Source organism: Sus scrofa, chromosome 7, assembly GCF_000003025.6.
Source record: "Sus scrofa isolate TJ Tabasco breed Duroc chromosome 7, Sscrofa11.1, whole genome shotgun sequence".
Taxonomy (NCBI): domain Eukaryota; kingdom Metazoa; phylum Chordata; class Mammalia; order Artiodactyla; family Suidae; genus Sus; species Sus scrofa.
In genome coordinates this window covers 43,704,152-43,731,469 of record NC_010449.5, presented here as the reverse complement: position 1 = coordinate 43,731,469, position 27,318 = coordinate 43,704,152, and the positions used below count along the sequence as shown (strand labels likewise).

General features: G+C 41.3%; 1 protein-coding gene across 1 annotated transcript; it reads left to right on the top strand.

Moving 5' to 3' along the window:
- RHAG (Rh-associated glycoprotein) lies at nt 526-27,318 on the top strand. The gene is made up of 10 exons (XM_003128440.4): nt 526-1,759; nt 13,410-13,593; nt 14,615-14,765; nt 16,936-17,083; nt 17,626-17,792; nt 20,329-20,466; nt 21,042-21,163; nt 25,331-25,419; nt 25,633-25,706; nt 26,702-27,318. The coding sequence occupies exons 1-10, from the start codon at nt 1,606-1,608 to the stop codon at nt 26,774-26,776; spliced, it is 1,302 nt and encodes a 433-aa protein (XP_003128488.1). The 5' UTR covers nt 526-1,605; the 3' UTR covers nt 26,777-27,318.

The window sequence follows — 27,318 nt, the reverse complement described above, 5'->3', positions numbered from 1 at the left end:
TGACCCCAAAGTTAAGCATCTGAATCTATTCTTGTTGTGCCGTCTTGCAAGGAACTGTGGAAATGGCCACTTTCAAAATCTGCAGATTCAGAGATCCTTTGGTCCTAATAGCTCATGTTCTATTGTGGAAAAACATAACAAAAAGGCAAAAAACTTCCTGCTCTCTTTTATAAACATTTGTTATGATGAGGAGTTTGCCCTAGCAGTCATTTGCACATTCTCCATTCTTTATATTCTGAATGAAAATCGTTTGGAATTCGTGAAAATAATTGTATTTAAATGCTAACTATAAGTTCTCAAAGGAGTTCCCGTCGTGGCTCAATGGAAACGAATCCGACTAGGAACCATGAAGTTGTGGGTTCAATCCATGGCCTCAATCAGTGGGTTAAGGATCTGGCATTGCCATGAGCTGTGGTGTAGTTCAAAGACACGGGCAGATCCTGTGTTGCTGTGGCTGTGGTGTAGGCCGGCAGCTCTAGCTCCGATTAGACCCCTAGCCTGGGAACCTCCATATGCCGTGGCTGCGGCCCTAAAAAACAAACAAACAAACAAAACAAAAAATATATATATATAAATTCTCAAAGACAGATCTATTCTGCTATGAGAACAATTCCAGGATGGAGACAGAACCATCATGGTGGTTTTGATTAGCTCAGCATCTTATTTACACGTGACTATTCGTCAAGAGAGTGAATTAATTATGTCCCTAAGTCCACTCTCTTCTTTAATACAACTAAAAATATATCCCAGCAAATTTGTGTACTCATATATTTGCATTTGTGTAAAGCTGAATAAGAACTCAAGAAAAGCATCATCCTAAATATGCAACATTGCTTCTCGGAGTGCTACACATTCCTTCGTGCCTATGAACTAATGCTCAGTATCTATAGCATCCTCAGTATTAAATGAAAAGCCCTTTACGACCCATCCAAGCTACCATTACAGCTTTATTCCAGCCCCCAGCCCCTCCCCATCTCTCCTATATTCCAGCTTAACTAACTTAACTCAAATGGGTCATGTTCTTCCAAGCCCCATGCTATTCCCTCTTTCTGTTTTATCAATAAACTTATTTAATTTTTTAATACCTCCATCAATATCATATCACGTGCTCAATAAAATAAACTGCTGCCTTATTTATCTTCCCCAGTACTTTTATAAACACTGTTAATATTACTTGTTTTTATATAATCATTTGCTTATCATTCTGTCTTCCGACTAGATTCTTAATCTCATCAAGGAAGTTGAGAGACCTATTCTATGTTTTGTTTAGTTTTTTTGTCTCCTCTAGAGCCTAACTCAGTACCTGTCATATAATAAACACCAAGTTTCTGCTGAATTAAGTTCAATAAGATTCTAGGCACTTTTGTTCAGCAGATCATTTCCATCAGTTAGCTTCTTCCAACCTACATTGTATGTTCTTCAAACCAGCATTGGAACAAATCAATTACAGAGTATATTTCTCCCCAGAGGATAGGGTGTTTTCACCAGGCTTGCTCTTTTTTTTTTTTCTTGCAATGTCACTGGCGTGCCTTGGACGTGAACTGTCCTTATCAACCTCCCACAGCCCGTGAAGCCCTCAGTGTGCCTCTGTCCTTTGCCGCAAACATGAGGTTCACGTTCCCTCTGATGGCCACTGGCCTGGAGGTTGCCATGATTGTTTTATTTGCAACATTTGTTCAGTATGAAACAGATCAGAACCTTTCCCAGAAGCCCAACAGCACCAGCGTGGACTTGGACACATCCGGGGACTTGTATCTTTGTGAGTAAACCATCTACTTCTTATTACATGTTTTGGGGTTCTCAGGATGTGAACCCACTTTAGGTTCTTAGAATGTGAGGTCTTTGAATGCTGTAATCCCTTGAGATCCGTGTTGGAGCTCCTTATAGAAGGACGTGATTGTTATGAGAGTGTTACTGTAAGAGAATGCTGGGGCATCTGGTCTCTGTCGTTATTGTGTTTGGATAGAATCTGTGTCTATTAAAATATCAGAACAAAAAGCTAAAAATTTAAATAATTGATCAATTTTTTGTGTTCCCTATATGCTGGTAAATGACCTTATTTTTCCTTTAATGATCACTGTTTCCACAAAGTATAAAAAAAAAAATCTCTCCCTCCACCCCCTGCCCCCAAACAAAAAGAGTCAAAAGTAACTCTGAAGGAGAAAAAGTTGAAACAGAATGGAATATTGAGGAGAGGAGCTTGGACTTCATTGGGAGAAACCAAACGTATAAGAAGGGGTATTAAGGATGATATCGGATATAAATGGATGTTCTCAGGGTTTTATAATACTTTTTTTTTTTGGTTTTATAATATTCTGACAGGAAGACAGTTTTTTTTCCTCTGAGTTAGATAAACACCTTACACCTTTGGAAAGCAGAACTCCTTCCTGGGAATGACAATGGAAGGAGAAAAATGAATTTAGTTTCAAGTTGGAAAGGCAGGCTATGGAATAAGTAGCCTAACAATAAGAACCATCATTTACTGACTGCCTATCATGAGCCTGGCATATTCACGATTTTGTTAACCAGGGAGGGTGGTACCAGATCTCTACTATAGACTGTTTGTTTTTTTTATTAATGAGACACAGATAATTTTATTAAACAACAAATTGTATTAATGTATTAAATTGCTTAAAGTAGTAGCAATATTATAGTACTAGAACATGTCTAAACTTTTTTTAAAAAAATAATATGACATTTGGTCTCTGGTGTCCACATTTTTTGGAGAGAGTTTATATAATGCAGAATATCCTCATGCAGAAATTATGACCTAGAGTTGTGAAGTGACTCAGCCAAAAGGCACTTTGCAAGTTAAGGGCGAAGTTAGGACCGCAGGTCCGAGACTCAGACTCCAAGTCTAGTTCTCTTTACAGTACATTGATATCCAAAAGGGTTCTAGATTAAGTAATTTTATAATTGGCAAGTCAGAGAACACTAAAACAGAAAAGAATTGTTTGCCTCTGTATGCTTTTCTCTTGTTCATTTCTTCATCCAATAAATACTTGTTCTATGTACCAAGCATGTGCACCAGCAAATTTATTCGAAGCTAAAACAAGATCTCTCTATTAGAAGACACTACTGTTTGGTACACATGTAAACAAAGAGTTGCAGTACAGCACAGATGCAAAAGGCCAACAGGAGTTCCCGTTGTGGTGCAGCTGACTAGGATCCATGAGGATGCAGGTTTGATCCCTGGCCTCACTTAGTGGGTTAGGCATACAGCGTTGCCATGAGCTGTGGTGTAGATCCCAGACACGGCTCAGATCCTGTGTTGCTGTGGCTGGGTGTAGGCTGGTAGCTGTAGCTCTGATTAGACCCCCCAGCCTGGGAACCTCCATATGCTGTGAGTGTGGCCCTAAAAAGCAAAAAACAAACAAAAAACAGAAAATGCCAACAATATAATCTAAGATTAGTGTTATTCAGATAAAATGGTCGTGAGAGCTTAAGGGCTCCACAATTTGCATAATTCAAGGTTAATTTTCTAAATTCCAGTGTCAAAGGTTATAGAAAATAATTTGTAAGGGGTCAAAAGAGCAGTAGGAGAACAATCCAGTAATCCAGCAGAGGTATGAAAACAGGCTGGACCAAAGTAGAAGTGGAAGAAATATTGAGAAATGGTCAACTTCTAGCTATTATTTGAAAGTGTCGCTGGCAGGACTGACTGTTACATGAGCTGTATCAAACATGACAAAAAGAGAGGAATGGAAAAATGATATCTAAGGCAGGATTTTTTTTTCACTTTTTTAGGGAAACATCGAATCACAGTTGCCAATAACAATGGTTAACGATGTATGTTGTACATGAAACCAACAGTTGTTTGTTACTTAAGAGCCAACACACACACACACACTCTCTCTCTTATACACATCCCATGACCTCTTCCTCGCCAGATGGGCAGTGAGGTCAGGACATAAGCAGGAGGCAGAGTAAGGGAGAGGGAATTCAAACGATAGGGTCTGCTGGGGCTCCAGAAGAAGGGCAGCGAGCAGAACACAAGATCAAGTGAAATTTTACGTGGAAGACAGTCTTCCCTCATTCAAAATGCTCTTTGTAACCCAGTCTATGCGCAGTTAACAGCTCTCTCTTCTCTAAGGTGGCTCTCAAGACCTAAACTTGTGGCTAGTACTAATCTTCCAGTTTGGCTATATTCTCACTGGTTAAAATATTTTGTAGAACAGCCCTAGAAACTACATGATTATAATGATTATTCAGATAGTTTTCCTACATTTCAAACAATTAATGTCCACCAAATTTCTGTTAACAGCATAAGTCATTGGAGAGAAGATTATAAAATATGCACTCATTAAGAAGCAAGGTTCAAATCAAGTCAACAAACATTTTGGGGCATCTACCCAGCACCAGGCAGTGGGCTGAGTGCATGGATTCAAGCCCAGAGAAGATCTGGTTCCCAACTAAGAGGCTCATAGTGCATTACAAGAGTTCTCAATTGCAGCGTGGTGCAAGTTATGAGTTTTTCACAAATAAGTAATGTAGGATTTTTTTTTTCTTTTTACAACTATACCCGCAACATGTGGACGTTCCCAGGCTGAGGGTCACATCAAAGCTATAGGTGCTGGCCTACACCACAGCCACAGCAACACCAGATCTGAGCCACGTCTGCAACCTACACCGCAGCCTGTGGCAACACAGGATCCTTAACCCACTGAGCGAGGCCAGGGATCAAACTCGTATTCTCGTTGAGACTATGTTGGGATCTTAACCCACTGAACCACAAGGGGAACTCCTAATTTGTATTTTAAGTAAATTCAGTCAGATATAAGTTTATCCATCCCTCTTGCTTACTTGCATCCTGCTATGCTTTTGTGAATAGCAGAGAAAGGAATGACGTCACACGGCCCTGGCATCTGCACCCATCCCAGGGCACAACCATGGAAGTAAGCTGCACACCCGAATATCACATTACATGTTATGACAGACCTCAGAGAAACTCATTTGAGAAACTAGTTATACTCCATGGTTTTTGGCTTTCATGGCACCCAGCAAAGTGTTGGCCCTCTGTTGAGGCAAAAAACTTGACAAGGAATGAAGCTTGTCTTTACCGTGAACTAATCCTTGCCAACATGTAGAAAGACTAAAAAAGCAGCGTGTTAAGGAAAAGGCTCTTTGAGCACTGTTACATTTTAATAGCGACTCTACAAACAGAAAGTCTTTAATGTCTGTGACGTTAAAACCACATCAGTGACCTTTTCCTGCTCTGTTGCATTAAAATCTCATTCTGTCTCACACTTTGGATCATTTACCCACGTGTGATCTTGTGACACTGTACCTTGATCATTTGAAAAATACTGCTTCAGAATTATGCAGATACTCCAAATGTTGACATATTTCATTAGATAACATTCAAAAAAAGGATACCTGTTAATCCCACCAACCATCACAGCAGAAACCCTTGAGAAGTTTCAGGAAGCTCACGAGCTTGTAGCAGTAGACACAAACTTTCTGAAGTTTTAATTTTTTAATTTACTTTTTAATTAAAGTATAGTTGATTTACAGTGTTGTGTTAGTTTCTGGTGAAATTCTAATTTTCTTGTATCACTGGCAAGAAACATCGTTGGTTCTTCTCAGCCTCCCTGCGTTCATTTTTTAGAAAAGGTTAAAACCCTAGTTTACATCAATCAATCTTTTCTCAAAAGAAAAAATGGAATTCCATGAAAAATTTGCTCTGTCAGTTCACAACTCACAACAATAGCAAAAATGCTTTTTTTCTGTCTGAGACAACCATGATGTTTCAGCAGTGCTTTATGTGTAATTGCATTTCAGCATACTAATTCAGAATATTAAAAAGACATGCATGAGAGGGTCAGTAGCTAAAATGAATAACTTTTACTGATTCATCAAGAAATGTCTAAGTAAAATTGGCCTTTTTTCCTGCAAGCGTGTGGTCATGAAGAATACCACTGTTTGTGCCACTCTTTTTATTCATCTTACAGTGACAATAGTTTTACATACCATTGCTATTCATCATCTGTGGAAATACCAACCCAGTGGAAAGAAAAATGACATCTTATAATTATCATAAAAATAACTTTAACCTCAGACTCCCTGAAAGTATTTCCAAGACACCCAAGATGTCTGCAGATCACACTTTAAGAATTGCAGAAGAGGAGTTCCCATTGTGACTTGGCAGTAACAAACCCGACTAGTAACCATAAGGATACAGGTTTGATCCCTGGCCTCACTCAGAGGGTTAAGGATCTGATGATGCCATGACCCCAAGTTGCTGTGGCTGTGGCATAGGCCGGCAGCTGCAGCTCTGATTCAGCCCCTTGCCTGGGAATTTCCATATGCTGCAAGTGCAACCCTAAAAAAGAAAAAAAAATTATAGAAGATACAGGCAAACTGGCAAAGGATGTACACAGTGTTATAAATTATTTTATGAATTTCAATACCAGCAACAGATTAAGGATAATGGTTTATTTTTAAAATCTACATTTAAGAATGTGTTTCTATATCTATTCAGGTAACATTCAGTTCATTTATTACAAAAGATTCAGCAAATCTAGATAGATGTTATAGGCGAAGGATTACTAAAAGAATATGTACATGATTCCTAGGAAGTTGTTTACTGCTCTTCTAAGTGATACTTGGAATTGTCATAATGCCCAAATTAACATGCTGCCTGTGTTTTATGACCTAACAATAAATACCAGCCTCCTGTATATTGCGTTTGAATTGACTGGTTTTGTTTACTTAAAAGGACTGGAAGCAGTGAGCACAAATAGAACCCAAATCTTGGCTTCTAAATACCATTCTCTGTCCATGGGCTCATTCCAGCTCAGGGCAAAGAAAGCACACAGTAAGCCAAGCGTGTAAAAACTAATGGGGACAGGTCAGGAGAACACAGGATCCTGCTTGGAAGAGCACCAGCTAGCCAAGCTGAGGATAAATAGAGCATTAAAAACAATAATGATAAGATGATAATAGATGATAACCCATTGAAACAAAGAAAAGAGCCTTCAATGAGTTCATTGAAATACACCCTTAAAGCAGGGTAAGAGGAGAAGGAAGAAGTTCTTTTTTATAGGCAAATGCCAGCTCTATGAAATAAAAATATGAAAATATGAAAGAAGTAATAGACACAGAAAATGATCATTTTGAAAACAATGTGATAATTGACCCAGCAGTGTTCATGTTGAATGATAAATTATTAGGTGAGAAGTTATTGGAGAACATAAGGTCCAAAAGAATTGCCCCAGAGATTATGTACTATTTACAGGACTAAAGGTGCATTTACATGGAGAGATCTGGCAGGACAATCTTAACTAAGTACTCAAACATACCATCACCAGTAACAGGAACAAGTTAGGTGTTACCTGGTGTGGTGCAATGGCAAATACACAATACCACCTGCCTAATATACGTGCCAAAGTATTTAGTCTAATTCTAATTATGGTGAAAATTAAACCCAAATTGTGGGACATTCTACATAAAAGGCTAAACACCACCATGAATAAAAAGTTTGTGGAGGGGGAGCTCCCCTTGTGGCACAGTGGAAACGAATGGAAACGAACCTGACTAGTATCCATGAGGATACAAGTTCGATCCCTGGCCTTGCTCAGTGAGTTGGGGATCTGGTGTTGCCATGAGCTGTGGTGTAAGTCACAGATACGGCTCGGATCCCCAGCTGCTGTGGCTGCGGTGTAGGCTGTAGCTCCGATTCGACCCCTAGCCTGGGAACTTCCATTTGCCTCAGGTAGAGCCTAAAAGAAAAAAAGAAAAAAAAATTGTGCGGAACTGCTGCTCCAAATCAAAGGAGTCAAAAGGCTTATAAAATACAAAAAAATGTATGAAACTCGAGTGGATAATGAGTCAAAACAACCTATGAGGACAAATTTGAAATGGCTGAAAAAATTCAAACATAGATTCTACATTGAATAATACTGTATCCATGTTGTATTTCTTGGATTTGATGATGAAGTGATTATTTAGGAGAATGTCCTTTTGCTTAGGAGATTCACACCAAAGTGGTTTAGGGCAAAATGACATATTTTTGGAGTTCCCACTGTGGTTCAGGGGTTAAGGACCCAACATAATCTCCGTGAGAATGCGGGTTTGATCCCTGGCCTTGCTCAGTGGATTAAGAATCTGGCGTAGCCAAAAGCTGTGGCATAGGTTGCAGATGCAGCTCCAATTCAACCCAGCCGGGGAATTTCCATATGCCATAGATGTGGCCTTAAAAAGAAAAAAAAAAATGACATACTTTTAACTGGATTAAGTGAATGTATACATACATATCTGGAGAGAGAGCAAATATAGAAAATATTAACAACTGATAAATCCGGTGACTAGTTCATAGCTGCTCATTGTACTTTTTTTTTCTAAATATATGAAATGGATAAAATTAGAATATTTGGAGATAGGGGAGGAAAGATATCACAAGGAACCTATTTTTCAGAAAATACCAAAGTTCTGAATGAACCCCAAATGGTTCAAACGCCTGGAACTCACTAAGAAATAGCTATCTGCATGCAAACACTTTGCCAGCCCTCAACCATTAAAAAACAAAACAACCAGTCAACCAATCTCTAATTGGAGAATAAGCTGTATAAGTTTTACTACTTGATACAGAAAAATCATTTTTCTGAATAAGAACCCTAGAGTTCCAGTGAGGCAAATTCTCAGTGGCCCTCACCAGTGAGCCATTTATTCTCGCATAACTGAGGCATCTCCCCAGAAGCTACAGAGGCCAGACTTTCAGCTAGCATCTCCTAGGAACAAGCCATTTCGTGATTCCTACCTTCATACTTGCACCCACTTTATCTAACTGGCACCACTCACTCAAGAGTCTATCTGAATAAATGATGAGCAGGCATAGGGTACCAACAAGCACATAACCAAATGAATAAAACAAGAGGGATGTGCTCAGGGTTACAGCTGTGCCTGGAGACAGCGTGCAGAGCATCTGGTTCTCGAGTGACATCTGCGAGACGGGTCAGGTAGGCATTCCCATCGTGGCTCAGCAGAAAGGAACCCAACTAGTATCCATGAGGACGTGGTTCAATCCCTGGCCTTGCTCAGTGGGCTAAGGATCCAGCATTGCCCTGAGCTGTGGTGTAGGTCGCAGAGGTGGCTTGGAACTGGCATTGGTCTGGCTGTGGCTGTGGTGTAAGCCAGAGGCTACAGCTCCGATTTGACCTCTAGCCTGGGAACCTCCATATGCCATGGATGCAGCCCTAAAAAGACCAAAAAAAAAAGAGAAAAAGTGCCAGGTAAAGAAGTGCCAGGTGTGGGATGGAGAGTATTCTAGGCAACAGCTATCTGCAGGAAATGGAGGGGAGAGAGGGTTCCTTTCCACGCTGTCTGTGGGTTGTTGGTGCTAGAAAGAGAGGTGGAACAATCAGTTGCATTTTAAAGATGTTGCATTACCAGGGCTTAAAAGATATCCTAGTCCAAGATAAACATGGAAGTATAATACAGAACAAAAATACCAGACATTGCCAGATTTACTTTAGAGGCTAAAATTGCTTGCTATGGACAGAGAAAGACAAATACTATATGATATCACTCATATGTGAAATCTTAAAAAATGACACGAATCTGTATACAAAACAGACACAGACCCACAGACATAGAAAACAAACTTACGGTTACCAAAGGGGAAAGGGAACAGGGCCGGACAAATTAGGAGCGTGAGATTATCAGAAATGAACTACTCTACATGAAATAGAAAAGCAACAAGGATTTACTAGATAGCACAGGGAATTTCACTCAATACCTTGTAATAAATTATAATGGAACATAATCTGGAAAGAAAAAGAATCACTACACTGTACACTGAAACTAGCACAATAATGTAAATCAACCATACCTCAATTTTTAACAATTGCCTGCTGTCGAGAATATCTGATTTAGACAAACCTTGGCAGTTCTTAAAACTGGTTAGAAGACTTCGCAAAAAGTTCCAACCACTAAAGAAATCCCTTTTTCCTTCTATAAAGAGGCTACTTTATTCCTTTAATGGCAGAGTTTTCCACAATAAGACTAAACTCATGACCCTCTCCCTATACCACCTACAAAAAAAAAAAAAAAAATCCCGACAGTAAGATGAAAGAGTGTATATAATCCTGTTTGTAAACTTTTGTGTCCACACCTTTTATGCAGAATCATGATGTCAAGAGCCTTCTCAACTTGGTAAACTCCTTTTAGCAACGTAAATAATAGAGGTTCTTAAGCCCCCTTGTGGCAAAAAGCAGTAATCAGAATTAGATTGACGAGCACAGTTAAGAGAAGTTCCTCCCTCTCTGTAAAGAGAGAGGGTGACAGAATCTTAAGAATTCTTACTCCCCGTGTGAAACATTCCAAAATGAGTTAAAACATTTTTTTGGCTGAGCCAGCAGCTTGTGGAAGTTCCCAGGTCATAGGTGGAATCCACACTACAGCAGCAAGCAGAGCCACTGCAGTGGCATCCTTTACCCATTTTGCCACAAGGGAACTAGTTTTTAAATTAGCTTCAAAATCAGCACATTACAGGAGGAACAAGAGTATTTTAGGGGGAAAGAATGTTTAGAAGAACAACAAAATTTTTTAGAAACAGTGAAGTTGATAAGACAGGGTTATTTTTCTTATAGTTTTGTGATTATAAATAACCCCCCTCACTTCTCCGAATCTTAAGAGTCCTGACCTAAGAACAAAATAAAATAAATAAACCAAGTTGTAGAGCTATGAAGACTTTGAACTTCATCTAATTCAAACCATTCTTTAAAGAGGAGAACAGAGAGTCTTAGAAAGGTTTAGTGAAATCATAACCAGTAAGAGTCATACAGTGAGTTCCTGTTGTGGCTCGGTGGGTTAAAAACCTGCTAATGTCCATGAGGATGATGGTCTGATCCCTGGCCTCACTCAGTGGTTTAGGGATCCAGTGTTGTCACAAGCAGGTGTGGAAGAAAGAAAAGAAAGAAGGAAAGAAGGAAGGAAGGAAGGAAGGAAGGAAGGAGGGAGGGGGGGGGAGGGAGGGAGGAAGGGAGGAAGAAAGAAGGAAGAAAACAGAGAGAGAGGGAGGAAGGAAGGAAGAAACTGAGCCGTAAGGAAAAAAAAAAGAGTCATGCATACCCTAAGTTCCATTCCGACTTAGTCTGTGATCTAAATCAAATGTGTGCGTATAAAAATCAAAATGATTATAAAACAATTTCCAAAGATGAATATATATGCTCACCCATATTTCCAAGATCAAACAGGTTGACAATAGCTGACAGTTGCCCATCAGCAGGTGAGATAAAATTCCAGTTCTGAAGTCCCCTGAGTAGGTATGAGATGAGGTTGGACATGCAGAATCTGGGTCTCAGTCAGATTCACTGCAGTCGGGGCGGGGCGGTGGGGGGGACTGCACATCCTCCTCTCTGAGACCCCTTACAGTGGCTGAGGAGCGTCTTCAGAAATCTGTCTTTCCCTTTCTCACCCTCATACTGACTCTCAAGGGAGGTGGCGCCTATAAACAATAAAATGGCCAAAAGGCTCACTGCATGGATGGGGCCAAAGGAGTGGTGACACTGTGTGTCCAAATCAGGAAGTTTGGTGTGGTTTTCACATTCTCTTTATCCTTACATTTGCTGCACTCATACGCAAGTTAGCCCAGCTTCCAGACCCCTGAAAGAATGCAGGGATTCAGTCTATGGTGCCAACCTGTCTGTCCTGGTATTTGTCATAGAGTAAGACTGTCAGAGAAGTACCCAGGCCTGCAAAGGACCCTTCTCAAATACTGGGAGCCTTTGGAAAGACAGCATTGCACCCTCTTTGTGGTGTGATCCCTGCCACAGATTAGTTGGCCGGATTTAATTTGCAACATTTTTTTTTTTAAGGGCCGCAACTGTGACATATGGAAGTTCCCAGGCTAGGGGTCAAATTGGAACTACAGCTGCCAGCCTACGCCACAGCCACAGTAACGCAAGATCCCCCTTGAGTGAGGCCAGGGATTGAACCCATGTCCTCATGGATACTAGTTGGGTTTGTTACGATGGGAACTCCCTAATTTGCAAAATTTGCCCAAAAAAATGTGGTATGCAAGTTGTGTCGGGGGACAGAGTCAGGAAAGTTCTGCAGAAACGAGAGAACCCACAGGAAGGTGTCACATTAGTCTGAGCTGTCAACACCTGCACCAGAGGGGTTTGGGCAGAGAGAGAAGCCTCAGCTGACTGCACAGGAAACACCAAGCCTGGGAGCATCTAGCCTCAGGTGGCCCTTTGCTGAAGCCGAGGGGATGCTCATGGGAACCATTCACTGGGCTCCGGCTGCCCAAGGGGAAGGGCTGTGACCTGAACAAGAGAATTTCCCAGAGGGAACTGAGAGGCCTCACCTGGCACACTCTGTACAGCCAGGGACAATGTGAAAAAGAGCCTTTGCAGTATTGCAGATGAAAGCCCTGAAGCTCTCAGAGAATAAGTGACTTGCCCAAGGTCACACAGTCATGTGATCAAATTGGGGGACCTGGAGTTCCCAACGTGGCCCAGCAGAAACGAATCCAACTAGGAACCATGAGGTTGTGGGTTGGATTCCTGGGCTTGCTCAGTGAGTTAAGGATCCAGCTGTGAGCTGTGGTGTAGGTTGCAAACACTGCTTAGATCTGATGTTGCTGTGGCTATGGTGTAGGCCACCGTGCAGCTCTAAAAATCAAAAAAAAAAAAAAAGAAAAAAGAAAAAAGAACTGGAACTGGGGGACCTCAGCTTGCATCTCCAGACACCAAGTCAAATATTTATTCCTCAACGGGATACAGCCTTCCTTACATCGGTTTAGAAAACCATTCTCCCATAATGACTTGAATAACGATCAGGTGACATTTCCAGGGCTGGTCCTATCCCACACATTTGATAGATAAAGACTGCAACTCATTCCTTTTGTCGTTATTGCCTCTTTTCCTGGATGCAGGCTTTTATCCAGATTCAGGGAATCAAGGGATGACTATGTCCTATTCCCTTCAATCGGGAAACAGTCTAGTGCAGGAGATGAACACTCCATCAAAGAACTATGACGGTGAGATGCATGCAGAATAAATGGTGATGCAGGGTGACAAGCGCTAAAGCTGGGGTTTGGGAGAAGACTATTGGAAATATTCATTTTCTCTGGGATACTGGAAAAGTCCGCAAGAAAAGGGGGTTACCTGCACTGTGTTCTGCCAAGTTTTCCTCGGGTGGAAAGTAACAGAAAACTCTTCAGGGAGAGGATAAAAGACACTGGCATGATAGTGTATAGTCTTCCAAGAAAAGGCTCAAATCTGCATATCTTGCCCAGGTTCTCACAACGGATGAGCAGCCAAGCTGGCCCTGGCCACCCAGTTAACTATCCCTTTGTAGTGTTTTCTGAAAAGGCTGTGGCACTAAGTAAAAGGACTCTACTATGATATAACACTTTCTCAGAGCTCCCCTTATGCAGATGTTTTTCCTCTGCTCTTCTGCAGTCTTCCGAGATGTGCATATTATGGTATTTGCTGGGTTCGGCTTCCTCATGACCTTCCTGAGAAAATATGGCTTCAGCAGTGTCGGCATCAACTTCCTCATTGCTGCCCTGGGCCTCCAGTGGGGCACCATTGTACAGGGGATCCTGCACATGCACGGAAAGAAATTTCACATTGGAATCAAAAAGTGAGCAGCCCCTGGTTTTACCAACCATTGTGTTTTCAGAGCTATTGTTTCCCTGCTTAGCCTCTTGACAGTCAGCCTCTGAACTAGTCTGCAGATTGTCTCCCTGTGACAGTTGAAGATCACCGGGATCCAAGGATCTAAATCAATGCCTTGCTCTCCTGAGCTGGATCGTACTTCATGTCTACACCCTCTCTGATTTGATCTTAAGGGTATGAGAAAGCCCCTTCCATAAAATTATTATTCCTTCCCTCTCCTGTACAGAGAGCAAAAATCTTCCATTTGTAAATTGTTCCAAGATTGGTTTTTTGTTTGGTTGGTTTTTTTTTTTGGGGGGGGTGGCTTTTTAGGGCTGCATCCGTGGCATACGGAAGTTCCCAGGCTAGGAGTCTAATTGAAGCTACAGGTGCCGGACTACACTACAAGCCACAGCAATGCCAGATCCGAGCCGCATCTGCAACCTACACCACAGCTCACCGCAACGCCAGATCCTTAACCCTCTGGGCAAGGCCAGGGATCCAACCTGCAACCTTGTGGTTCCTAGTCAGATCCTTTTCCACTGTGCCAAGATGGGAACTCCTAAGACTGTTTTTGAAATGTAACCACTCTAGAAGGTAATTCCTTTCTCCAATCAACAAAAACAAGGTAAAATCCTAAATGAAATTAACAGGTTACAATAAAGGAAATTTGAGAGCATGGTGAATGGAGGTAGGGGCGGGCAAGGAAGTGGGAGAAGATAAAAGTAAGCCTCAGAGGAGTTCCCTGGTGGGTCGGCCAGTTAAGGATCCAGAGTGGTTGCTGTTTCGGCTCTGGTTACTGCTGTGGCTTGGATGTGATCCCTGGCCAGAAAACTTCCACATGCAGCAGGCATGGCCAAAACAGAAAAAGTAGACCTAAGAGAAGCACCCAATGGGTGGGAAGAGGCGCCCTGTGCTCTGAACAAAGTAATGCTATAGTTAATTACAACACATACTTTCGGGTGTGCATTCTTCTTCCTTCAATGTTGTTTTTCTTTTTCCCTCAGCATGATCAACGCAGACTTCAGTACAACCACGGTTCTGATTTCTTTTGGAGCTGTCCTGGGAAAAACAAGTCCAAGCCAAATGCTGATCATGACGATTTTAGAAATTGCTGCCTTTGCTGGCAATGAATATCTGGTTGGCAAGATATTTTTGGTAAGGGTTAGAAGATTTATACTTAGCTAGCTTTGAACATCAGTTCTGGTCACAGTACATATTGGATGCCCACTGTATGCAGGGACAAACTTTGGTGACAGTGACACCATCACAAATAGTAATAATAGTCATCATTTGAGTGCCTATAGTAAACCAGGTGTTTTAGAAATATTATCTAGGAGTTCCTGTCGTGGCACAGTGGTTAACGAATCCGACTAGGAACCATGAGGTTTCGGGTTCGATCCCTGGCCTTGCTCAGTGGGTTAAGGATCCGGCATTTCCATGAGCTGTGGTATAGGTCTCAACTCAGCTCAGATCCCACGTTGCTGTGGCTCTGGGACCCCTAGCCTGGACCCCTAGCCTGGGAACCGCCGTATGCCATGGGAGCAGCCCTAGAAAAGGCAAAACGACAAAAAAAAAAAAAAACAACAAAATATTATCTAATTGCATTGTCACCGCAACTGCGTAAGGTAGGTAATATGATATTACTATTTATACAGAATGCAACTGATAATCACAGATGCTAAGTGATTTTTACTTGCCTGAATCTGGACTCAAATCCAGAAATTTTCTAGCTCTACAATGCTTTTTATTAAAAAATATTGCCTCTCAGTGATCAATTCCTGTTTATATTTGAACTACTAAGTAAATAACCCTTTCAAAGGCTTTTATTAAAGCTTAGATCAAAATTTCTTCTCTTCTGTGAAAATCTCATTAACTTCCTGAAGGAAAACGGACTCTTACTGAATCCTCTCCAGGATTTTGTTTATGCCTCTATTGAACACTTAATTCAATAGCAAACTTTTTTTTTTTTTTTGTCTTTTTTTGCCTTTTGAACAGCTGCTCCCGCGGCATATGGAGGTTCCCAGGCCAGGGGTCTAATCGGAGCTGTAGCCGCCAGCCTACACCACAGCCACAGCAACACCAGATCCAAGCCGCGTCTTCGACCTACACCACAGCTCACCACAACGCCGGATCCTTAACCCACTGTGCGAGGCCAGGGATCGAACCTGCAACCTCATGGTTCCTAGTCGGATTCGTTAACCACTGCACCACGATGGGAACTCCTACAATCACAGACATTTTTTGACAACTTTCTAGGTGTCACGTGTTGGTGATTCAGTGATAACAAAATAGTTAAGGTCTGTCTTCATAGTTTCCAATTTAGTAGGGGAGACAGACATCTAACAAACGATCAGACATTCAACCACCTACCCACAGAATCATGTACACACAGGCACACACACACGCACACACAACTATTTCTATGAATTGCAACACAAGCTATGAAAAATAGAGGGGTTCTGAGAGTATGCCTGGAAGACCTTATTTAGATTGTGGAATCAAAGAAGGCCTCTCTGAAGAAGACACTTCTAAGCTGGATCTGAAAGATATGGAAGAGTTTATCACATGAAAATTTAAGTAAATTAATACATCTGTATCATTGTCCTACTTCAGCAAGTACAAAGCAATGCCTTGGGTTTGGCACTCTGAACTTTCCCTCTAGACACAGGAAATGTAGAAAACTGGATCAAATCCATTCTGTGTCATCCTAAAGAGGGACCTAAAACACGAATAAGCAGTGAAATAAAATAAAGTAAGCAGTTCTTCGAATGAATCTTAGACCTTAGCTGATTTTCTTGTCATCATAGGGGAGTAAAAAAAATATGCAACTCGAGCTTTTGTCTTTGAGTTGCTGCGAAGTGAGCTTTTACTGCGGTGCCAGGTAAATGCAAAACCCTTGTTTGTTCCGTGTTCAGTGCAATGCATGATATTTCACTGAGAATCTCTCCATCCTGGAGAAGTAAACCTCAAATGTACTGAGTTCCCACTGAGGACCTGGCACGTGAAAAACCTAGTCCCATCTAAGTCTCACCCCAACTATAGTAGCTGGGTAATATTTCCCCATTTTACAGAGCTGGAGATTTGACAAAGTAGAATAATTTGTCTAAAGTCACATCAGAGAAGCATCTGACCTAGGATTCAGAGTCAGTTCTGTGAGGCTCCAACACCTGTACTTTTTCTTTCTTGAGATCCAGTTTTATTCCCCTTTGTCTGACATTCTTTCTCTCTTGATCTTTGTTTGTTTAACCCATGAAGCAGTTCTTGCATGAACCTTTCTCCCATAGTGAGTTTTACCTTGATTTACAAGCATGTTTTGCACCCTCAGGCCTCTGATATTGGAGCATCCATGACCATCCATGCCTTTGGGGCCTACTTTGGTTTGGCTGTAGCCGGTGTCTTGTACCGATCAGGCCTGAGAAGAAGGCATCCCAAGGAAGAGTCTGTGTACCACTCGGACTTGTTTGCAATGATTGGTGAGTTGAGATGAACTTGCCCCATGCTTCTCTCTTTGATCAGACGCAAGGGGAGGGTACCTCCAACACAGGTGTGAGGACGTTTTCAAGAGGGAACACACTGGAGTTCCCATCGTGGCTCAGTGGAAACAAATGTGACTAGCATCCATGAGGACGCAGGTTCAATCCCTGGCCTCACTCAGTGGGTTAAGGATCTGGCGTTGCCATGAGTGTGGCATAGGTCACAGATGCAGCTCCGATCTGGCATTGCGGTGGCTGTGATGTAGGCCGGCAGCTACAGCTCCAATTGGACCCCAAGCCTGGGAATCTCCAAATGCCGCAAGTGAGGCCCTAAAAAGAAAAAAAGGGGAGAAAAAAAAAAAAGAGGGAACATCCTTTGAATACTCTGTTTATGCTGGCTCGGTGCTCCCTTTTCCCCCAACTCTAAGACAGCAAAGTTGAAAAATAGAGGCAGCATGTCAGTCAGCGCCCAAGGCAATCAGCCTGCCCTGGACTGTCTTCCATAGTCAGAACGAATAACCCCTTTTTGCGGTTTACTGCAGGGACTCTTTTCCTCTGGATATTTTGGCCCAGCTTCAACTCAGCCATTGCCACACCTGGAGACACACAGAGCAGGGCCATTGTGAACACATACTTCTCCCTCGCCGCCTGCGTGGTCACCGCTTACGCGTGTTCCAGCCTTCTCGAGCAAAACGGCAAACTCAACATAGTAAGTGCCTATTCATCCCCATGGGAGTTTCTCTAATCGACCCTGATGTCTACTCTGAAGAGTAGTTCATTTCTGCTTCACTGCTGAGCTGCCAGAACAAACCGCAACAATGGAGACTCGGAGAATAATCTGAAAATAGCATTCATTTACTTTTCAAATTTGTACTCTTAGAGTTCCTGTCGTGGCTCAGAGGAAACAAATCCAACTAGCATCCATGAGGACGCAGGTTTGATCCCCGGCCTCGCTCAGTGGGTTAAGGATCCAGTGTTGCCATGAGCTGCAATATGGGCGGCAGATACGGCTCAGATCCCATGTTGCTGTGGCTGTGGCGTAGGCTGGCAGCTACAGCTCTGATTTGGCCCCTAGTCTGGGAACCTCCATATGCTGATGGTTCGGCCCTAAAAAAAAATGACCGGAAAAAAAATGTACTCTGGCAAATTAAAAAGTGTTATCAAGGAATGTACAGTCTAGCAGGGAATATGGTCATACAAAAATAAAAGAGCTGAAACTTACTTCACTGATGATGAAGCTAACTATCCCTAAGTTCTTAGAAAATTTTCTTAGAAACAGGACTCATCAAGAGTAGAAAAATAGAATGGGGAAATGCAAATTGACCCTACTTTTCTAACAGTAAGTATTTATCTCAAAGAAATAACAACTAGGGAGTTCCCATGGTGGCTCAGTGGAAACAAAATCTATTAACCGTGAGGTTGCAGGTTCAATCCCTGGCCTTGCTCAGTGGGTTAAGGATCCAGAGTTGCCAAGAGCTGTGGTGTAAGTCACAGACACAGCTCGAATCCCATATTGCCATATTGCTGTGGCTGTGGCATAGGCTGGAGGCTACAATTCGACCCCTAGCCATAGGTCGAGGGTGTGGCCCTAAAAAGGCCAAAAAAAAAAGAAAAGAAAAGAAAGAAAGAAAGAAGGAAAGACAAAAGAAAGAAAAAGAAAGAAAGAGAGAGAGAGAGAAAGAAAGAAAGAAAGAAAGAAAGAAAGAAAGAAAGAAAGAAAGAAAGAAAGAAAGAAAGAAAGAAAGAAAAGAAGGAAACAACTAAATGCAATGTGGGATCCTGATTAGGATTCTGGAAAAGAAAAGGGACATTAATGAGAATACTGGTAAAATTCAAATGAGGTCTTTAATAGTATTATACCAATGCTAATTTCCTAGTTCTAAGATGATATAAGACCTTAACATTGGGACAAACTGGGTGTGGTATATATGGAAACTCTCTGCAGCATTTTTGCAACTTTTACATGTCTAAAATTATTTCAAAATAAAATCCCCCCCCCCTCCAAATGGTCCTTTGGGTTTCTTTCATATGAGCTAAAGAAATGGTAGTGAAGGAATAATCTTCAGATCAGCCATTCTTCTAGGCTGAGAGAGAAAAAGGGTATTGTACCATAATATTTCTAAGCATTGCTAAGGACATGTATTTCAGTTCTTTACCAACTGTTTCATGAGAGAAAATTGAAAACAATAAAAAGAAGCAATTATTGGAGTGCCCACTGTGGTGCAATGGGTTAAGGATCCAGCATTGCTGCAGCTGTGGTGCAGATCGCAGATGTGGCTCAGATTCAATCCCTGACCCCAGAACATCCATATGCTGTGGGGATGGCTGAAAAAGAAAAAAGAAAAAAAAAAAAAAGAGGAGTTCCCTTCGTGGCACAGCAGAAAGAATCCGACTAGAAACCATGAGGTTTCGGGTTTGATCCCTGGCCTCGCTCAGTGGGGTAAGGATCCGATGTTGCCATGAGCTGTGGTGTAGGTCACAGACATGGCTTGGATCTGGCATTGCTGAGGCTGTGGTGTAGGCAGGCAGCTACAGCTCTGATTAGACCCCTAGGCTGTGAACCTCCGTATGCTCCTAAAAAGACAAAAGACAAGAAAAAAAAAAAAGAAGAAGAAGAAGCAATCATGCATGTACAGCTCAGTGTTTCCCTTTTAAAAGTACTGATAACCTTTCCTCCTCTGGCAGTACAGTCAAAATAGGATTTTTCTAAGGAATTCTGGTAAATGGAAACTAAGTATTCCTTCCTCCATCCTCAAATGTTCTCAATACAGTGACACTTGTGGAAGCTGTTGATGTGTAATGTGCACATTTCAATGTCTCTATGACCCCTCTTTGATTATTGGAATATCATGGACTCTGCAAAGCACACAGCAGCCACAGAGGTTTTTCAGTTCATGGTAAGCACAAGTGCATTCCAAAGCTGCATAAAGAGGCAGAACACTGCCAGAATAATTGCTCTATACACTCCCACTACAACTTCTTTTGATTTCCTCACATCCTCCCACTCTAGTCTCACTAACCTGACCTCTCATGCACAACCAAGGAACCTTGCAAGAAAGATACCAAATGTCCATGGCTGGGAAGAAAGGCCTTCTGGAATTACAGAGAACCTTCTTCTTGAAAAAGAATCCACAGCCCTTCTAACTGAAGTACATGTGTAGAATCCACTCAACTCAAGATGGCTAAGTCCTTCTGAACACTGCTTCCTTCTGCTCACCTCACTCAGGTTTCTGTGCCACCCACAGGTTCACATTCAGAATGCAACCCTTGCCGGAGGAGTGGCTATGGGCACGTGTGCAGACATGAAAATCCCCCCATACTTTTCTTTGATCCTTGGGAGCATTGCAGGAATTATATCCGTACTTGGGTTCAAGTTCCTGACAGTAAGTAATAACGGACACTCTGAGACAAAATTTGTAGCAGTGCCATCCCCTTCTCATACCCCACTAGTAGAGAAAAGCTATGAAAAGTCCTTTCCAAGCACCTCTCCTTGGTTGGGGGTTATTGGCTGTCCCATCAGAAATATCACCTACACGTCAGTGGCCCTGTGGTTCCTACTCTTTCTTGCCTTCTTTTGTGGATATTAGTTACTTACAACTTAGTATGAACGGAACATTAAGTACTTGTGTTACTTTCCTTGCATCAATTCCACTAAAGGTTTTGTGGCTGTTGATGTTTATTTTGCATAATTAAGGACTCTGGGCCCTTTTTTAGGACACCATGCAATAGATAAAAATGAGTAGGACTAAAAGTTACTCACCTTCACATCTTTCTACCTAAGACTGAAATGAGCAATTTTGCCACCAGTGTATTCAGATTCTTTGCTGTAAGGGGGTTTCTGAGGTAGATGGGGAACTAGACTGTAGGTAAAATTTTTCCTACACAGTCATTTAAACTTCAGTCACAGAGCTCTCTATAGCTAACAAAATAATACAGCTTCCTCTTTTTGTAATCCTAGCCATTTTTCACTACTAAACTGAGGATCCATGATACATGTGGAGTCCATAACCTGCACGGCTTACCTGGTGTGATAGGCGGCCTTGCCAGCATCGTGGCCATAGCCATGGAGATACCTACCATGTGAGTGAAAGAATGGGTTTTCCTGTTTCCCAGGGTCAAGTTCTGTTTTCTCTCACTCTTTGAGAAACCCAGGGATCAAAGAGCTTTTTCTTTAGCAGTTCAGGGCACAGGTTTGTAATGACTGGTCTTATTGAAGCCAAAGAGACATACATAATTGAGAGAATAGAATGGTATTGGAAGATGTTTCTTAACCAACATTATTAATGCTTTTTAAAAATTAATATGTTAGTTTAGGAGTTCCCAATGCAGCTCAGCGGTAACAAACCTGACTGGTAACCATGAGAATGAGGGTTCAATCCCTAGCCTCACCCAGTGGGTCAGGGATCCAGCGTTGCTGTGAGCTGTGGTGTAAGTCGGCAGCTGTAGCTCCAGTTGGACCCCTAGCCTGGGAACTACCATATACCACACCGAAAAGGCCAAAAAATAAAAATTAAAATTAAAAATAAAAAAATAAAAATTAATATGATAGTTTAAAATTCTCTACCACAGGCAATTGTCTCCTAGCAGATAGGACAATTTGATCATAACAATCAGATTATATTAGGCTTACTCTTTCACTTGGTCCTAGCAAAATCACACATGTAGGGCACATGTGATGAACTGGGCAGCCTTTGCATCCCATCTGCAACAAAGAAGAATGAGTTAGCACAATGTGGAAGGCCATTGGATTGGGGAACCAGGAAGACTGGTATATGATTCCAACTCTACTACCAGGTAGTAAAGTGGCCTTTGACAAATCATTTAACTTTTCTGGTTCCAAGTTTTCTCATTTGTGAAATAAGAAATTTGTACTCTTTATTCTTTAAAATCCCTTCTAGGCTCTGGGAGGCCTGATTCTTCCCCATTTGGGTATAAATATCTATTTACATGGCCAGAGGAAGAACAGCCATCGATCAAATTCAGGAGAGTGGACGTGATGTCATAAGCCATCAGTTGTACTGTTATTGGAACAATTTTAATATGAATGTTATTAAATGCAGATTCAATTTTAATATGAATGTTATTAAATGCAAAGCTAGGAAGAGCCAAGAGTTCTGATCACTCAGAGAGGAAGGAAGGAAGAATCAAAATGACCATTTTTATAGCCAATTTTGAAAGCATAAAGAAAAGGTGAGGAGTTCCCGTCGAGGTGCAGTGGAAACGAATCTGGCTAGGAACCATGAGGTTGCAGGTTCTATCCCTGGCCTTGCTCAGTGGATTAAGGATCCGGCATTGCCGAGAGCTGTGGTGTAGGCCTGTAACTGTAGCTCCCTGGCCTAGGAACCTCCACATGCTGTGGGTGCGGCCCTAAAAAGAAAAAAAAAAAAAAAAAAAGAAAAAAAAGAAAAGGTGAATGTGTGTTTGAAAATGTCTCAACAAGACGACTAATTAGAGTTGTACAATTTGAAAAGAAAATGTTTCTCTTTAATTCTAGCAGATGAAAATATATGTTTATGGACAGGGCTTTGGGGTTGGTAGATGCAAACCATTTCATTTAGAATGGATAAGCAATGAGGTCCTACTGTACAGCACAGGGAACTATATCCAATCTCTTGGGGTAGAACATGATGGAAGATAGTGTGAGAAAAAGAATGTATATGTATATGACTGGGTCACTATGCTATACAGCAGAAATTGACACAACACTGTAAATCAACTATATTCTAATAAAAATAAAATAGAAATAAAAAGAATGAAAATGTAACCATGTTAAGACTAGCAATAAAAAATTTAAAAATAAACCAGTAATGATAAATATTTGAAAAATTGCTTAATCATATTTTCTACTGAATATAAAGTTTGCTTCTTCCTCATGTATATAGCTGACCCATTTCTTCCATATATATATTTTTTAATTCCTTTTGCAAATTTGGAGGACAACCTCAGAAATATCCAACATCTTTTAGTTCTTCCCAGGGTCCAATAGGGTGTTGAGACCTAGCACTAAAGTGTTTTAATGCAAATCGAGCATGACAAAAACTTGAGTTAATGAGTTCAACTCCCAAATATCATACTGTTGTAAACACTGCAAACACTCTTAAGAGGTGCCTCAGAAATAGAAATAGAGGATTTCTTTTTTTTTTTTTTTTTTTTTTGTGTCTTTTTTTGGGGCCGCAACCATGGCATATGGAAGTTCCCAGGCTAGGGGTCCAATCAGAGCTGCAGCTGCCAGCCAGCGCCATAGCCAGAGCAGGATCTGAACTGGGTCTGCAGTCTATACCACAGCTGATGGCAACACCAGATCCTTAATCCACTGAGCAAGGCCAGGGATTGAACCTCAGCCTCATGGATACTAGCCAGATTCATTACCACTGAGCCACAATGGGAACTCCAGGAATATTTTATTTGTTTATATTTTACAGTATGTTTCTACTGATAGGACTGGAGGGAAGTTAAACTTTTCCCCTTCTTTTTCTTAATTAGTGGTTTTGGATATTTTTACCACAATCATACATTACTTATAGAATTTTTTTCTGTAATAGAAAAAAATCAAACCCTTCAAATAAAGAGGGAAAAAATAAATCTAAGTTTAGGGCATTCTTCCCTTTGAAGGATAAGCAAGAAACAATACACTCTCCTAAGCCAACTGTTTGCTTTCCCGTAATCACTCATTTGATCTTGAATCAACTATTTGTTAATTGCCTGTTGAGAGTAAGGCAGTATGCTAAGAAAATTCCTACATTCATTCCTATGCACCCTTATGCCTTTCAATAGCTCTTTTTTTTTTTTTTTTTTGTCTTTTCTAGGGCCGCTCCTGCAGCATATGGAGGTTCTCAGGCTAGGGGTCCAGTTGGAGCTGTAGCCACCAGCCTACTCCAGAGCCACAGCAACACAGGATCTGAGCTGCATCTGCAACCCACACCACAGCTCATGGCAATGCCGGATCCTTAACCCACTGAGTAAGGCCAGGGACTGAACCTGCAACGTCATGGTTCCTAGTCGGATTTGTTAACCACTGAGCCACGATGGGAACTCCCCTCAATAGCTTTTTATCACTTTATCCCATTCTCCAAATTATAAGGAATTTATCACGCATTTCATTTTGGGGGAACTACTTCTAAGATAATAAAAATGCACTTCCATACCTTCAATGAGTGGTCCCAATAAGGCAGGCTAAAATTAGCTTTTCAGTTTTTAATTCCACCACAATTGTTTGGGGGCGGGGAGTGATGGGGTAAAGAGAGATGGCAGCTCACGTTTGTTTTATGTATGGCTCCAACCTCAATGTGTGCTCAGTAAATACGTGTTGAATTAATCAGATTGCACATCAGAGCCTGGTACCACGTTTTTATTTTTAAAGTGTTTTACAGTGTTTTAGTGGAAAACACTAAACTCTTTCTAAAGAAGATCTTTGCATCATTCCTGAAGAAAAAAAAAATGTTCTTAAGCACTTACAAGAATTTTTGAACTTCAATCAAGAGTTATAAAGAAAATAGGATTTCCTGTCGTGGCTTAGTAGTTAATGAATCCGACTAGGTTTATTTACAATATTGAAACATAGTTCACTTATTTAGGTGTACAGAAAGCTGATTCAGATATACATATGTACGTAGAATATATATTCTTTCTTTTTTCGGTTCTTTTCTGTTGTGGTTTATTACAAGGTATTGAATATAGTTCCCTGTGCTGTACAGCAAATCCTTGCCGTTTATCTATTTCTATGTATTACAGTGTACATCACAAACTTCCAGATATCCCTACTGCCCTTCCCTTTATTAAACATGGTTTGTTTTCTAGGTCTCTGAGTCTGTTTCTATTTTATAAATAAGTTGGCTTGTACTATTTTTTAGATTTAATATATGTGATATCAGGAATTCCCGTCGTGGTGCAATGGTTAACGAATCTGACTAGGAACCATGAGGTTGCGGGTTCGATCCCTGGCCTTGCTCAGTGGGTTAAGGATCCAGTGTTGCCGTGAGCTGTGGTGTAGGCCGGCGGCTACAGCTCCGATTAGACCCCTAGCCTGGGAACCTCCATATGCCAAGGGAACGGCCCTAGAAAAGGCAAAAAGACCAAAAAAAAAAAAAAAGTTATAAAGAAAATAAATACATGAAAAGAAAAATGGTAACAAAAGTTTGCTGGTGTGCAATGCTGCACTCTGGCCTGAAGGTGGCAGCCATGTACGCCCTCAGGAAATCAGATTTGTTGGCATCTGGGAAAAACAACGCAATTTTTTTGGTCTCCTAGGTCTACTGCCATGGATATGCAGGCGATTAGGCAGGCAGCTGCGCTAGGTTCTTCCATTGGAATAGCAATTGTTGGAGGGCTAATCACAGGTGAGCATACAAAGTAAATATTTCCCTATATCTCGTGCTGTCAGCCTAATAGATGTTAAACATACTGATTGGTGCGTTTAAAATTTTTCTAAACTTCTGATCGTAAGCATATAAGTTCAAAGGGATGACTTTATAACCGTGTTTTAATTACCATGCAAGTTGATTTTCTTTTTCAGCATCATAACACGACTTATCTTCTCCCCACTTTCACAGGTTTGATTCTAAAGATACCTATCTGGGGACAGCCATCTGACGAGAACTGTTATGAGGATTCTGTTTACTGGGAGGTACTGTAGCGTGTTCTAAGGCTGTCGTGATGACTACATCATGTGATGAAAGCTTTGCTGACCGCAGGGATGTGCAGCATCCCTAGGATGAAACTGGCTGAACTCCCTCTGCGTAGAGAGAGACTGAAACACTGTGCCCAGAAATATAAAATCAGAAGCTATGGTATTTTCCAAAGCAGAAATTAGACGAGGGGAAGACAGATTTTGTTGGCAAGTGCCTGTTCGCTCCTTTGAGAGCAATTAAAAAAAAAAAAGTTTCTCGTATAAATATAGGAATACTGGGCCGTGGTGTGAGATTTCACACCACATATAAAAGTAGACAAAACAGGAGTTCCCGTCGTGGCACAGCGGAAATGAATCCCACTAGGAACCATGAGGTTGCGGCTTCAATCCCTGACCTCGCTCAGTGGGTTAAGGATCTGGCGTTGTGGTGACTGTAGTATAGGTTGCAGATGCAGCTCAGATTCCGCATTGCTGTAGCTGTGGTGTAGGCCAGCAGCTGCAGCTCCGATTGGACCCTCAGTCTGGGAACCTCCATATGCCATGGGTGTGGCCCTAAAAACACAACAACAAAAAAATTTTTAAGTAGACAAAATAGGTGGAACATGCAAGGCTGAAAAATCTCAGTGACTACACAAGAGGTCCTACGACTAGCCAAGCATCAGCTCCTGTGCATCCAACAGTGTCTACCTCTATTTCATTGACATTTTCTCCCAAATGATCTCCTGCCAAGTTAAGAGTGATGGATACTTGGATGTGGTCAATGGGATGTTCAGAGAACAGGTTTGGGAAAGAGAATGTCGTCAAAGTGGGTGGGATAAATACTTTTGTTCCTGTATTTTTTTTTCCCAACTCAAACGATTTTTAATCCCAGTTCTTTCTAAGCTTAAATAATAATTACAGAAGTTGTCTTTGTTTCCATAGTAACCTCCGATAGGCCCAGTGAAAAACACTATAAAGTGGCTTAATCTTTCTTTTTTTTTTTTTTTTTTAAGGTTCCTAAGAGGATAGAACATGACAGTCTTTTCCCCGAACACAGGAGCCACAACCAGCTGGAACCTGAAGCCTAAAAACCACTGTGCCCCCTGTTCTTTTCCTGTTATCGAGACTCAAAACAAAATGGCAGCATCCAGTGAGAAAGTGGACCAGAACGGATGGATCCTGAGCCCCAAATGTCCAGTATGAAAATAAACATAATCTGGTGCTCTCTCTTAGTATCAAGGATCATTTAGTGGGAGACATGTGACTCATAAAACAGGTGGTCAAATGGATTTTATTCAGGGCATTCAGAATCACTCTTGCCAGTGGGTAGGTACAGGGTGAAGATTCCATGTATTTCCTGTGGGGTTTTTTTCCCACACAGAGAAGGATTTACAAAGAAATCAACACTTTCTAATCACGTCCATTCCTTAATGTACATACTATGTCTTCAATCTCAAAGATTACGAAACTGAGGCCAATGAAACAATAATTTATGTAAGAGATCTATGTAAGAAATAAAAAAGATGTGAAGTTCCTGTTGTGGCTCAGGGTTAATGAACCAACTAGTATCCATGAGGACACAGGTTCCATCCTGGCCTTGCTCAGTGGGTTAAGGATCTGGCTTTGCTGT

Bases quoted from the DNA above. Each gene is read 5' to 3' on its own strand.
- RHAG (XM_003128440.4), top strand. From the start codon at position 1,606: ATGAGGTTCACGTTCCCTCTGATGGCCACTGGCCTGGAGGTTGCCATG. The intron at 17,793-20,328 runs GTAAGTGCCTAT...TGCCACCCACAG, and splicing joins AAAACGGCAAACTCAACATA to GTTCACATTCAGAATGCAAC. The intron at 25,707-26,701 runs GTACTGTAGCGT...TTTTTTTTTAAG, and splicing joins AGGATTCTGTTTACTGGGAG to GTTCCTAAGAGGATAGAACA.